Source organism: Quercus suber, unplaced genomic scaffold, assembly GCF_002906115.3.
Source record: "Quercus suber isolate HL8 unplaced genomic scaffold, Cork oak 2.0 scaffold_416, whole genome shotgun sequence".
In the NCBI taxonomy this organism is placed as follows: Eukaryota; Viridiplantae; Streptophyta; class Magnoliopsida; order Fagales; family Fagaceae; genus Quercus; species Quercus suber.
This window is the reverse complement of record NW_027069867.1, coordinates 279,523-292,878: the sequence shown is the minus strand read 5'-3', so window position 1 is coordinate 292,878 and position 13,356 is coordinate 279,523. Positions and strand designations below refer to the sequence as shown.

The 13,356-nt window shown below is 35.2% G+C and overlaps 1 protein-coding gene, 1 long non-coding RNA gene and 1 pseudogene across 2 annotated transcripts; 1 reads left to right on the top strand and 2 right to left on the bottom strand.

Moving 5' to 3' along the window:
- Positions 1–293: 293 nt before the first annotated feature.
- Positions 294–907, top strand: LOC136062458 (uncharacterized). The gene is made up of 3 exons (XR_010624186.1): positions 294–317; positions 421–526; positions 634–907. It is a non-coding gene; the product is annotated as an uncharacterized LOC136062458 (long non-coding RNA).
- A 5,250-nt stretch (positions 908–6,157) lies between these two features.
- On the bottom strand, positions 6,158–13,106 carry LOC136062452 (protein CROWDED NUCLEI 1-like; annotated as a pseudogene).
- On the bottom strand, positions 7,998–12,813 carry LOC136062459 (nuclear matrix constituent protein 1-like). Its single transcript, XM_065761517.1, is given in 5 exon segments — positions 7,998–8,331; positions 8,442–8,655; positions 9,893–10,749; positions 10,752–11,957; positions 12,731–12,813. Coding segments are annotated over 4 exon segments (2,493 nt in total). The 5' UTR covers positions 11,946–11,957; positions 12,731–12,813; the 3' UTR covers positions 7,998–8,103.
- Positions 13,107–13,356: the final 250 nt, after the last annotated feature.

Here is a 13,356-nt window from a genome sequence, read left to right as displayed (position 1 = left end):
TTGAGGTATTTGGCAGAAACTGTGATGGTAGAAAGGAGGTGAATTTTGAAATATTGGAGTGGTGGAGGGATAATTGTAATAGGTACCAAGTGTTATCTAAAGTTGCTAAGGATGTGCTGGCTGTACCAGTGTCCACTGTTGCATCTGAGTCAGCATTTAGCACTGGAGGTCGAATTGTTGATCCATTTTCGAAGTTCACTGTCTCCTCTCATGGTTCAAAACCTTGTATGTTCACAAAATTGGCTTCAAGCCACCGTTCCAATTTCTCATCGCCAGTCAAGGATGATGTAGACTGGAGGAGGAGTTACTTGACTTAGGTAATATGTTTAAATTCTGAAACTTAGTCTATTAATTTTATTGAATGTCTCATGTATTCAAGCAAAATTTAATCTGTTGTGTTTATTTCCTATTCTTTTCTAGTTTTAAATCCACAAACATCAACTGAAACAGCAAATACCAGCTCAAGCAAGGGCTCCACTTCAGGCAAGCGACCCTTGATCAGCATTGATGATTAATCACTGACTTGGTATGATTCTGCCTTTAGCCCCCTACTGTTATAAACTTGGTTTCCTTACTAGTTGGTCTTGTATTAGGTACTAATGTATTGTTGTTGAATATTTTTGTCTATTGTAGGAGGATGGTAATTTATTTTGTAAAGAAGGCAGCATTTTGGGAATATTTTGGAGGCTTTTTTGGACATATTGCTTTTCTAACTTGTAACAATACTCAACTGTCAATGCTTATAGAAAAGAAATCTTAGTTCATAGGTTTTCTTTTCTATTAGTTATAGACTTATAAACTATAGAGTAGTCATTCAATGCTTTGGAAAAGCTATTTTTTTGAAATACCTATGGTATTTGATTGTTGTAACTAATTACATTGCTTGGAACATTGTGTAACTACCAAGCTTTCTACCTTATGGGTTACTGCCCAAATAACTTGCAGTAACTGCCTCTATGTTACTAAGTATATTATCTGTTGTAATTTATTTGTTGCTGGAAATATTGTTTGTTGTGGTTGGCAGGTTTTATGTAATTTATTTGTTGCTGGAACCTGGAAATATTTTTTGTTGTGGTTGGCAACTTGGCAGGTTTTATGTAATTTATTTGTTGTTGGAACCTGGAAATATTGTTTGTTGTGGTTGTTTGTTGTGGTTGGCAACTTGGCAGGTTTTATGTAATTTATTTGTTGCTGGAACCTGGAAATATTGTTTGTTGTGGTTGGCAACTTGGCAGGTTTTATGTAATTTATTTGTTGCTGGAAATATTGTTTGTTGTGGTTGTCTGGTTTTATAGGTGTTGAGCAGCTTACTGCCTAGTTGCTTATTACTTTTTTTTTGTTTTTTTGTTTTTTTGAGCAACAGATTAACATATTATTTGTTGTGTTTATTTTGTGGATAATGTGGGAAAGATTATGTATTTGGATTGATAGGTGCATCTTGTTTTAGATGACAAGTTATTTAAAAAAAAAAAAACCTTTTTGGTGTGTTGTTTTGAACGCAGGTGATAAAAAGAATAGGCCTTTTTTGGGCCTTTTTGATATGTCCTGATTGAAGGCCCAATAAATTAAGTAAAATGAGGCCCTATTTGAAATATATTGGGAATTCAAGAAATCTGAAAACAATGGGTTTAGCAAACTGCCAAATAGTGTAATTTGGGCTAAAAAGGCCCAAAAAAATTGAAATTATCATAACTTTATCTATGGAAAAAAGTCCGGCCCAATCTGAGGCCCAGACCCGTCAAACCGTTGACTCCGACCCGAAAAACCGATTATCCGAGATGTCGGATCCGACCCGAATATTCGGTCAAGTACGGTTTTGAAATTTGCTAACCCGACCCAACCGGGTCGAGTTCGGTTTGGGCCCAAAACCGACCCGGCCCGACCCGTGGACAGCCCTAGGCTCAACCTAACAACGAGTGTAAATAATAATCAAGGGTTTTGGGAAACTGAATATAACAAGTATGGCTCTTGCTTCTTCCGAAGTCAAAATGACTACTTGGCACTCACTGTTGATATGGTGCAGCAACTTGACCCGTTTCCAATGCTTGCACAAAAAAGTAAAAGTCGTATGCATCTTTTTCTTTTTTTAATTTATGGAGAGACTTTGTTCCTAACTTCTTGTAATTTCTATTTATGATTGAAGATAGCTAACTTGTTCCAGATACGCTTCTGATGATTGGAATCTAGAATGAGTCCTGCTTGATTGTTCTCTTGGTCGTCCTACTTTGCCAAAGAATTGTAAGAACAGTTGGGGGATCTATCTTCCTTCCTTGACAAATAATCCCATAAACTAATACATGGTCAACAATGGGAGTGGAAGTTTAGTAAGCGTCGTCAAATCTTTTGGAACGTATATTTGTACGGCCTTCCTAAGAAATATTACATAATAAGCCTACTACGTAAATGTAACTCTTAAGATTATGTGCTGGTTTAGTATTTGGTGTGTGTGGATCAATGTTTGGTATTTATTATCCTTCGGTGTCGGTTGGTTTATATATGTTAATTCCAGTCTTCTAGTAGGATCAACCCTCTTGGTGGCTTGTTGTACGTTGTTCCTCGTCAATAATATTTGCACACTTATTTAAAATAGAGTGTTTGCTTGGAATACAAATCTTTTATAGCATTTTTTATGTTTTACTTTATGTTACATCAATCATAACTTATCATGTATTTATATAACTTTCCTTATAAAATGGCTAAAGGTTTAAAATTGAAAAAAAAAAAAAAAAAAAAAATTTATAAACTTGGTTTCCTTACTAGTTGGTCTTGTATTAGGTACTAATGTATTGTTTGTTGAATATTTTTTTGTCTATTGTAGGAGGATGGTAATTTATTTTGTAAAGAAGGCAGCATTTTGGGAATATTTTGGAGGCTTTTTTGGACATATTGCTTTTCTAACTTGTAACAATACTCAACTGTCAATGCTTATAGAAAAGAAATCTTAGTTCATAGGTTTTCTTTTCTATTAGTTATAGACTTATAAACTATAGAGTAGTCATTCAATGCTTTGGAAAAGCTATTTTTTTGAAGTACCTATGGTATTTGATTGTTGTAACTAATTATATTGCTTGGAACATTGTGTAACTACCAAGCTTTTTGCCTTATGGGTTACTGCCCAAATAACTTGCAGTAATTGCCTCTATGTTACTAAGTATATTATCTGTTGTAATTTATTTGTTGCTGGAAGTATTGTTTGTTGTGGTTGGCAGGTTTTATGTAATTTATTTGTTGCTGGGAATATTGTTTGTTGTGGTTGGCTGGCAGGTTTTATGTAATTTATTTGTTGCTGGAAATATTGTTTGTTGTGGTTGTCTGGTTTTATAGGTGTTGAGCAGCTTACTGCCTAGTTGCTTATTACTTTTTTTTGTTTTTTTGAGCAACAGATTAACATATTATTTGTTGTGTTTATTTTTTGTGGATAATGTGGGAAAGATTATGTATTTGGATTGATAGGTGCATCTTGTTTTAGATGACAGGTTATTTAAAAAAAAAAAAAAAAAAACCTTTTTGGTGTGTTGTTTTGAACGCAGGTGATAAAAAGAATAGGCCTTTTTTGGGCCTTTTTGATATGTCCTGATTGAAGGCCCAATAAATTAAGTAAAATGAGGCCCTATTTGAAATATATTGGGAATTCAAAAAATCTGAAAACAATGGGTTTAGCAAACTGCCAAATAGTGTAATTTGGGCTAAAAAGGCCTAAAAAAATTGAAATTATCATAATTTTATCTATGGAAAAAAGTCCGGCCCAATCTGAGGCCCAGACCCTTCAAACCGTTGACTCCGACCCGGAAAACCGATTATCCGAGATGTCGGATCCGACCCGAATATTCGGTCGAGTACGGTTTTGAAATTTGCTAACCCGATCCAATCGGGTCGAGTTCGGTTTGGGCCCAAAACCGACCCGGCCCGACCCGTGGACAGCCCTATGTGAAGTGATCATTATACCAAAAATGTGTGGTGGTCAAAAGTCAAAACCATTGATTTTTACACACGCATGACGAGACTATACTATATTTCCATCCTAAATTTAATAATGGCTTTATAAACTTTAAATTTAAGCAATCATTTCCGTAAATTATTGGATCAATCTCCTCAAATTTACGTTATACTTAACCTCAAAAGTTAAATGTTTATCACATTATCATGTAATTAGTTTTCTTTTATTTATTTTTTTCAAAGATTATGTAAATGGCATACGAAAATTATGGTTAAATGTTATTTGAAAGTTATGACAACTGATCACATAGCTTAGAGAGTTAATTACTCAAATTTAAAGTCTGAGGAAATGTGTCAAAGCTACAAATTGGACAATACTATCAAAAAAGAAAAATCTCGATTTTTCCATAAATAAATAAGCTTATAAAGGAGAATAATACATTAAAAGTTTTAGGCCTTTGTCACATAATAATGCAAATGCTTCTACCAAATTTACGCAGTGACACCCACAGAGACAATAATCTTCATCTTGGAACAATTAAGATGAAGGGAAAACACTGCATAAATGTAGTAAAAGCTTCTGAAAGTGTTCTGTTGCACCAAATTCTGTCACAAAAAGGTTCCAAACCCAAACAAAATAAAGAGTACGCACCTTGTGTCTAGTGCATTAGTGCACTTGATACATTGGGATACAGACACATGTTCAAAACTAAACATGTGTTTGCATCCTAACGTGTTCAATGCAACTGGTGCACTAGACACAAGCTCTTCCCAAATAAATAAATAGAAGGGCTACCCAACTTGCTCCAAGTGCATCACATCACGAATATGTAAACATCTTTGTCTATTGATCCAACTAACCTAAATAGCCCACTTGGTTTCAACTATTTCAAAAACAACTAAATTTGAGCAAAAATATCATATTTTAAATTAGATTTATCAAATAAATATTAGAAAAAATAATATAAAAAATTCCTTATATTCAAATAATTAATGCATCAGTTAAAATAATTAACATAACAAGTATGTATTTATCCTATTAGCAATCCTTTTAATTACATAAAGTAAATACTACAATGTTGGTTTATATATATTACATGTCACTATTAGATGTTGGGAAATCTAAATGGTTGAGATTAAATTTAGTGAATTCACAAATATTTAATTTTTTTTTATGACTTTTGTTTCAATTGTTTTCAAAGCAAATAAACTTGAGAAAAAGTACCATATTCTAAATCAATTATTATTACTCAAAATAAAAATGGTTTTTTTTAATCTAAAATTTATAAAAAAATAATCATATAAATTCATTTAATATAAATAATTAATGCACAACTCTAAATATTTAATCCTATAAAAATATAGAACTATAAATATTTTATATATGCATTTATTTTATTGACTAATTCAATAAATTAAAAAAAAAAAAAATATCTTAAAGAATACACTGAATGACAAAACTTCTTACTCTCCTTTTATATATTTTCTTCAAATAAAGAGAGATTTTACCCCAATAAAATTATACGTCATTGCTTGTAGTTATGCATATATGCCATAAAGTAAATACATAATTTTCTTCAAATACAGAGATATTTTGCCCCAATAGAATTATACATCAGTGCATGTAGTGGTGCATATATGCCATAACGCACATACATGATCATTTCGAAACAAAGGCAAAATAATAATAATAATAAAACCCTCAGACCACTGATTTCAGCAAGGTGTAAAAAGATTAGAAGACAGGGAAATCGGACCAGCAATTTAGGATAAAAAATGTGGAAGCTGCACCATCGATCAGGATACAAAGAAAATCAACTTGGGCATGCTGAAACTATCAGCACATCATGCACCCCCCAGTGTCTGACAGCTAGAATAGAACCCTTTATGCTATCCTGCAATCTTTTCTATTCCCCAAAATTACACAAGACCAAAAGGAGAAAAGGGAAAACCACAAAATGCTTTAAAATCTAACTAAAGCTAGAATCCCTAAAGTTTACATGAATTCCACAGTGTTGATACACAGAAGAGAGAGAGAGAGAGAGAGGAGTTCCTAAGAGTGAACTGAAGACACTATTGCAGTCATCATGTTGTGAAGAAAGTCCATAACTTCCTTCCTATTGAAGCTTCACCAGGATGCTCTGACTCATCATCATCGCCATCAGAGTTATCTTCAGCTTCATGATAAAAAAGGGGGGGGGGGGGGAGGGGGTTATTGGAATCACTCTTTCTCTAGAGTCAGGTTTTCTTCCAACACAAGTAATTCCTTCTCCTTCATCTCAAGGGAGCCTCTGAGAGAGTCAGCTTTCTGCATAAAATCAACAAAACAGAGGGCATGTATGAAACCACTGAAGATTTTTTTTTTTTTTTTATGGGTAAAATAAAGAAGTAATAAAACACTGAGAATTTAAATTATTAAAACAGTTCAAATGAACAAAAGACTCACTTTTTCCTTTAAAACTACGTCCGCCATTCTTTCGTTGATATCATCTTCCTTCTTTTTCAACGTTGTGTTCGATAAGTCAATCTTCTTTTGGGCCTCTTCCAGGCTCCTCTCTTTCCGCTTAATAGTTGCTTCTATTTCATTTGCCTTCTCCTCTCTCATTAAGGATTTTCCTATTGTTACATAGCCTTTCCTCTCCTTCCTGCAGTTTCCTCTCCCACTCTCGTAAGTCTTCTCTTTGTTTATAAAAAATTGCCTTATGTGCCTCTTGCCTAAGTGCAATAAGAACACATATAAGTTGAATGCAAAATACTAATTGAAGTGAGTCATAGGCTCCAAGAAAATGGGTGTTTGTGCTTCTGTGTGTGTGTGTGTGTGTGTGTGTATGATGCATATATATAGTCATTAACATAGACATTTAAAATGATGTGCATAGAGCATACTCAGCAACTAAGGATAGGCGCTCCCTCTGGAGAATACTTTCACGAGCCTCCACCTCTTGCAATCTCATTTCCAATTCTGAACTCTTTCTGTTTACCTCAGCAAGCTTGGCTTCAGCAGCATGCAACTTTTCTTCTACCTCCAAAGATTTCTCTCCAATTCCAACAACCAAAGCATCTGCATTAGCTAACTTTGTCTCAGATGTAAGTTTGAGTTGGTGACGCTCTCCTTGAAGTTCACGTAGAGTTTTTTCAAGCTGCATTGAAGAAAACATGACCCAGGTATCGATAACCAAAAGTCCAAAACAGTACACACAACACTCCATATCCAAACAAATAACCCAAAACAACTGGAGTTTTAAAAATAACAAAAATTGCTTTTTTAAACTAAAATCAGCATTCAATAGTAGCTAAATCCAAATATTAACTTATTAAAAAGATGATACAGAATCAGGCTTGCAGTAACCAAAAAAGAATTGAACTAGCATAAGCCCTGTGTAAACAAATTTAGTATGCCATGAGCATCAAAGAATGTAAAAGATCTCTGTTTTAGAGACTTATGAAGATGGCATGTATAAATTTTAAGGATCCAACAATAAAATATATATACATATATATATAACATAATAAATAAATAAAAACCCATAAAATTCACGGCACAATTCTTCTAAACATTTGCAAACAACAATTAAAAATTTGCATAGCCAATCTTCTAAAAAGATGAAGATGATATTTCAATAAAAACAGCAAACCTATCAAAAAAAAATACAAAGACATATCAATATACATGTGAATCACATATCAATGCACACATTATGCATAGAGCCTTGGTATTCAAGCACACTTGTGCATATCAAGATCATAAATAGGAAGGTACATAATCATAAAAGACCAGGGTGGTGGGACAACTTTAAGACTTAAGGAAAGATAGAAAGTAGTAGCAATGTAGCATACATCAATCACACACTTCTTCTCAGTCCTCAATGCTCTTCTCAAATTCTCCTCTCTCTTTTCAACTTCAGAAAATGCAATTAAATGTGCTGACTGTTCACGTTTGAGGATCTCCTGAGTTTCCGCTAGCGCTTGTGTCAGTTCTTCGTACTTAGAAGTCCACTCTTTCTTCTCAATCAAGAGAAGCCCCATGTTATACTGGTAGTCAAAATGCTTTAAAATCTAACTAAAGCTAGAATCCCTAAAGTTTACATGAATTCCACAATGTTGATACACAGAAGAGAGAGAGAGAGAGGAGTTCCTAAGAGTGAACTGAAGACACTATTGCAGTCATCATGTTGTGAAGAAAGTCCATAACTTCCTTCCTATTGAAGCTTCACCAGGATGCTCTGACTCATCATCATCGCCATCAGAGTTATCCTCAGCTTCATGGATTGTGCTCACATTCTCATCTTCATTGCCATATTCAGGGGTACCATTTACTTCCTCACTCAAATGGGCATTTTCAACCAATTTTGCCACATCGCCATCGTCATTATCAATGTCTGACGGTGTTTTAAACTGCATTATTACAACAAAAGAAGAAAGGAAATTATTACAACTATAGTTCAGGAAATAAAGCCAACGAATATCTCAGAAAACACGTGCACACCAAAAAGGGAGAGTTTTACCCGAACAACTCTATTCTCGGAGATCTCCACACTTTTAACTGTTGTAACTTGTACCAATCCTGTAATTTGGCCATTCTTACCAGCAACGCCCAATGATGGTGCAGAAACACCTTCAGGTGTTGGTGCTACTTCCACTGCATCACCATCAGCAGCTTCTTTCCCCTTTGACTTTGTCAGGTCAGCTGAGGTGTGTGCTGCTGTGACTATCCCTGCACTGATTGATGTTTAGGCAATATTTTAGAACAACTGTGTTTTCTCCATTGGCACAACATTAATGGTTCATTTGAATTGAGGGGAAGAGAGGAGAAGTAGAGTCGAGTAAAGTAAATTTGGCCCAAAATTAGCCTATTTTCAGTCAACTTTACTCTATCTCCTCCACTTCCCCTCTCAATCCAAACAGGCCCAAAGTGAATACGACATATATTACACACATGATCAGGCTTTCAGCAGATGACTAATTTAAGCTTGGATTGTAAAGGTAAGTGTGACTAAAAATGGTTCCGTATAAAGAAATATTCTGCTTATTCTTTTATTCACTGACATTATAGTAACTATTTTGTTTGGCAAAACCTTCCTTGTCTTCTTTGTACTATATTACCCTTTCAAGTGTTATTATACAAAAAATAAATAACAAAAAAATGCCCATGATCGTGTCCAAGGAATAACCCCAAAAGTGATAGATCAGCAGTTTTAATTTCAATAGTTCTAAAAGATAAAAACACTGATACACACCAATCCCATCCCAGAAACATTTAACCGTTAGAAAACAGAATTTGCTATTTAAGTTGCTAAACTACAAATGCAAGGCAGCCGTATTGATTGAGAAGTTCTTACATCAGTGGCAAGCAATCATCACTGACATTGAGAATTTTGTTTTTCCTTTTAAGCCACAAATCACACAAAACAATTCAATACTCGAAAATTGGCAATTTCCAGATAAAAATTTAATTAAAGATAATGTAAAGGGCACAGCCCTAATACATGTGGAAAATACAAAAGATTTGGAAAGAAACACAGATCCTATCCAACCAAGACATAATGCAACCAAAAATGGCAATATATTTTCCAGAGATGTACTCAACCCATTCAACTTAAATATTAAACCTCCAATCACCAAACAGACATGGTCAGTTATCCCTAAAACTGTAAACCAGTGTCAGTTTGCTGATGTATCAGAGGTGGCTCGCCAGACTGAGTACAAAATAAAAACCTCAAAACATTAAAAAATATATATATATATATATATATAAAGCAAACAAACTTCTGAAAGCGGTTTGCTGACATATCTTTATTCCATTCTTTCAAATAAATACAGTTAAACATATCCTCAACCTTACTTTTCCCAAAGCCAAAAGTCAAAACAATAACTGCACACAAAATTGTGTCTAGAACTTCATGGTTATCAGCATTGCGCCACGTGATTCACCGACACAAAAAATTAAGAAACTTACGTCTTATGTCGTCTGAGATTGTATCGCTTCTCTCCTGGAGTTTGCATCACTGAAGTAGCTGTTTGACGCCTCTTCCTGCGTCCACCAGCTGTGACACTTTCAGAATGCTCTTCACTATTGCCATCATCCTGCTCACTCTCTGTTATCCTTGAGGTTTGTGCATGTTGCCTCTTCCTTGCATTGTTACCAGCAGATTTCTCAGCACGACTGGAATCACCCTTGCTTTCTTCATTGATATGGTCAATAGCTTCAGTCTGGGAATTAGCATTCAATTCTGATCTTTCAAGAAAAACCTTTGCATCTTGAACAACATCCTTGACAGAGCGCGTTCTATACACTCCTGACTTGCGTTGCCTTGCAGGCTTGCGCCGACCACTCTTCAGTTCTGATTGCAGGGAATCTTCCGGAACTTCCTGTACCTTACTGTCCATGTAGCTATGATCATCAACTGATGGGGCACATGCATTATCCACCTCTCTAATGATGCTTTCAGATTGGAGCTGCCGCTGGACATCATAGGTGTCATTAGTCATGCCAAAAGACCGTGGCTCATCCTCAGAAATACCATGCCCACTAGCTCCTTTGTTGACCAGCATGGCTGACGATGGTGATGATTCTGTCAAAATGGGAGCAGAAACATTCTCAATCTTTTTACCTGGAGATAAGTTAAAAATCTTTGAGGTGCATTTGCGGAGCCATGTCATGTGGCCCCCAGAGTCTGAATATCCCAAATCAGAAGCAGCTGCATTGCCTTGAGGGCTATTCAAAAATTCATCAGCCAGCCTCGGTACAGGAATAACCTCCCTATGTTTTATTTCATTTTCAGGTAGTTGGAGATCCGAGAAAACAACTCCCTTGTGATTTCCCCACAACTTTCGCAACCCTTGAACTTCTCAACAAATGCAAGGAAACGATTTCTTTCCTCAATAAACTGTTCCCGCTGCTTCTTGAGTTTACTGTTAAGACTGTTGAGTTCAACAATATCTTTATTCATTTCAAGTTGGTTCACTTCCAACTGCTTCTGGTTCAATTTAAATTCCTCCTTTTCCTTCTGTAATCTAAGCCTTTCGGACTTCACTTCTTGCCATTGCCTCTCAGCAACTTCATTCAAGTGCTTAATATTATTATGCTCTCTTTCTTTCTCCTCCCCAAATGCTCTTTCCCTGTCCTGTAAACACCTCTCCATTTCTTCACGTCTCTTCTGCAGATCAGTCTCAAGATCCCTTCTTTGCGATTCAAATTCTTGGAGCATTTGACTTTGCTCATTCTGTGCTTTCTCAGATAGAGCTAATTGCTCATGCTTCATTAAGGATGCAAATGATTCCTTCTCCTGTTGAAGAGCTCCCAACTCCCTCTTTATATGGTCCTGCATTGCATGTTTCTCTTTTTTCAGCCTTTCTTCTTCAGAGTGTTGCAATTTTTCCAATTTCTCTTTCTCTTCAACAATTTGTTTTAGCTCCCTACTAGTTTCTGTTCTTTTCTCATCCAACACTTCCCACTCTTTCTCAAACTTCTCCCTTTCTTGTTTCAAATCCTCACCTTCCTTCAAAAGCATCTCCTTCTGAAGTCTGTAATTTTCTATCTCCTGTTTCAATTGTGACTGCAAACGGAGGTGCTCCGACCTCTCTTTCTTAGTTATCCTCAGTTTCTCACTCTCTTCTTGAATTTGCAGCTTCTGCTGAGCATTTTCATCCCTTGCCTTCTCAATTTCATCTCTGAGATTTTGCAGACTCTCTTGATCAGCAAGTATTTGTTGCTTTTCTGCCTCCAACCTTTTCTCATTAGCTTTCACATCCTTTTCTATCTCTTTACAACTTTTCATCTTGGTTTCAATGTCCTTCTCTTTCTCACGCAGTCTCTCTTCCCTTTTATCCAACACTTGACCTTGTTTGATCAACTTCTCTTTCTCATGGTTGATTTTAGCCTCCCTCTGCTCCACCTCATCTAACTTGCTACTGTATTCCTCATTAAGGGATTTCCTTTTTTCTTCTAGTTCCAGCTCAAACTCCTGCATTTTAGTATCCAAGATAGCCCTTTGCTTGTCAAGAAGCATCTGAATCTCCACCTAAAACAAAACCCATAAACATGAAATGTCAACAGCTGAATTAATCATACAAATATAATCCACTCAAGTCCTTCACAACATAAACGATCCCATACACATACACAGCAGGACCCTTCTTGATCAATAAGAACACAAGCAGAGCACACAAAGTTCTTTACAAAACAAATATAGCTATCTACTCTTCCATATTACCAATTGAAGCATACTATCAAATCACATCCAGATATGTCATCCTTATAAATGACATTATTAGGTTTTTTTTTTGTTTTTTTTATTCAGTATTAGGTCATTTATAATCATCTGTATAACAATTCAGGTGTCAGACATCAAACCTGCCATATCTAATGATATATAATATTGTAAGGCTCACACGATAAGAGTTCTCAATGATCTTATGGCTCTATCCCATTCAAACATCCCAAGCACTGATCCATATGCACATAATATGGCATCTCTACACCATAATATGGTCCAAACTTCAAAGGTATTTAAGCTCAAAGGGACTCATCTGTCATCCCCAAACAATCAGCTAGATTTTTGTGAGAGAGAGAGAGAGAGAGAGAGAGAGGCTAGTGCAAAAGTATTCATATTTACTAGACTTCAGAAGTACCAAAACTACTTAAACTACATATTATTCTGCAGAGGATAATACATTCCAAAAGATTTCCCGCCATATATATAAATAAATATAACACCAAGTATAGGTCAGTTTTCTTTTTTACTACGCAGGACAGAAAAAAAGGGGGGGGGGGGAGGGGGTTATTGGAACTCACTCTTTCTCTAGAGTCAAGTTTTCTTCCAACACAAGTAATTCCTTCTCCTTCATCTCAAGGGAGCCTCTGAGAGAGTCAGCTTTCTGCATAAAATCAACAAAACAGAGGGCATGTATGAAACCACTGAAGATTTTTTTTTTTTTTTATGGGTAAAATAAAGAAGTAATAAAACACTGAGGAATTTAAATTATTAAAACAGTTCAAATGAACAAAAGACTCACTTTTTCCTTTAAAACTACGTCCGCCATTCTTTCGTTGATATCATCTTCCTTCTTTTTCAACGTTGTGTTCGATAAGTCAATCTTCTTTTGGGCCTCTTCCAGGCTCCTCTCTTTCCGCTTAATAGTTGCTTCTATTTCATTTGCCTTCTCCTCTCTCTCATGTTAAATTTTATGTTTCTTATGTTCTTAATATATATATATATATATATATCAAATTTCATTCAAATTGGATGTTATTTATTATTCGATCAATAAACTTATTTTTTTATATACAATTTTAAATCATAAAAATTTGAAACTTTAACATTTCTTTGATGACATAGAAATTGATCTTTGATCTTCTTGAAATTTTCAAACTTGAAGGATATAATAATAATATGCAATTTAACTGTTAGATTTTCAAAA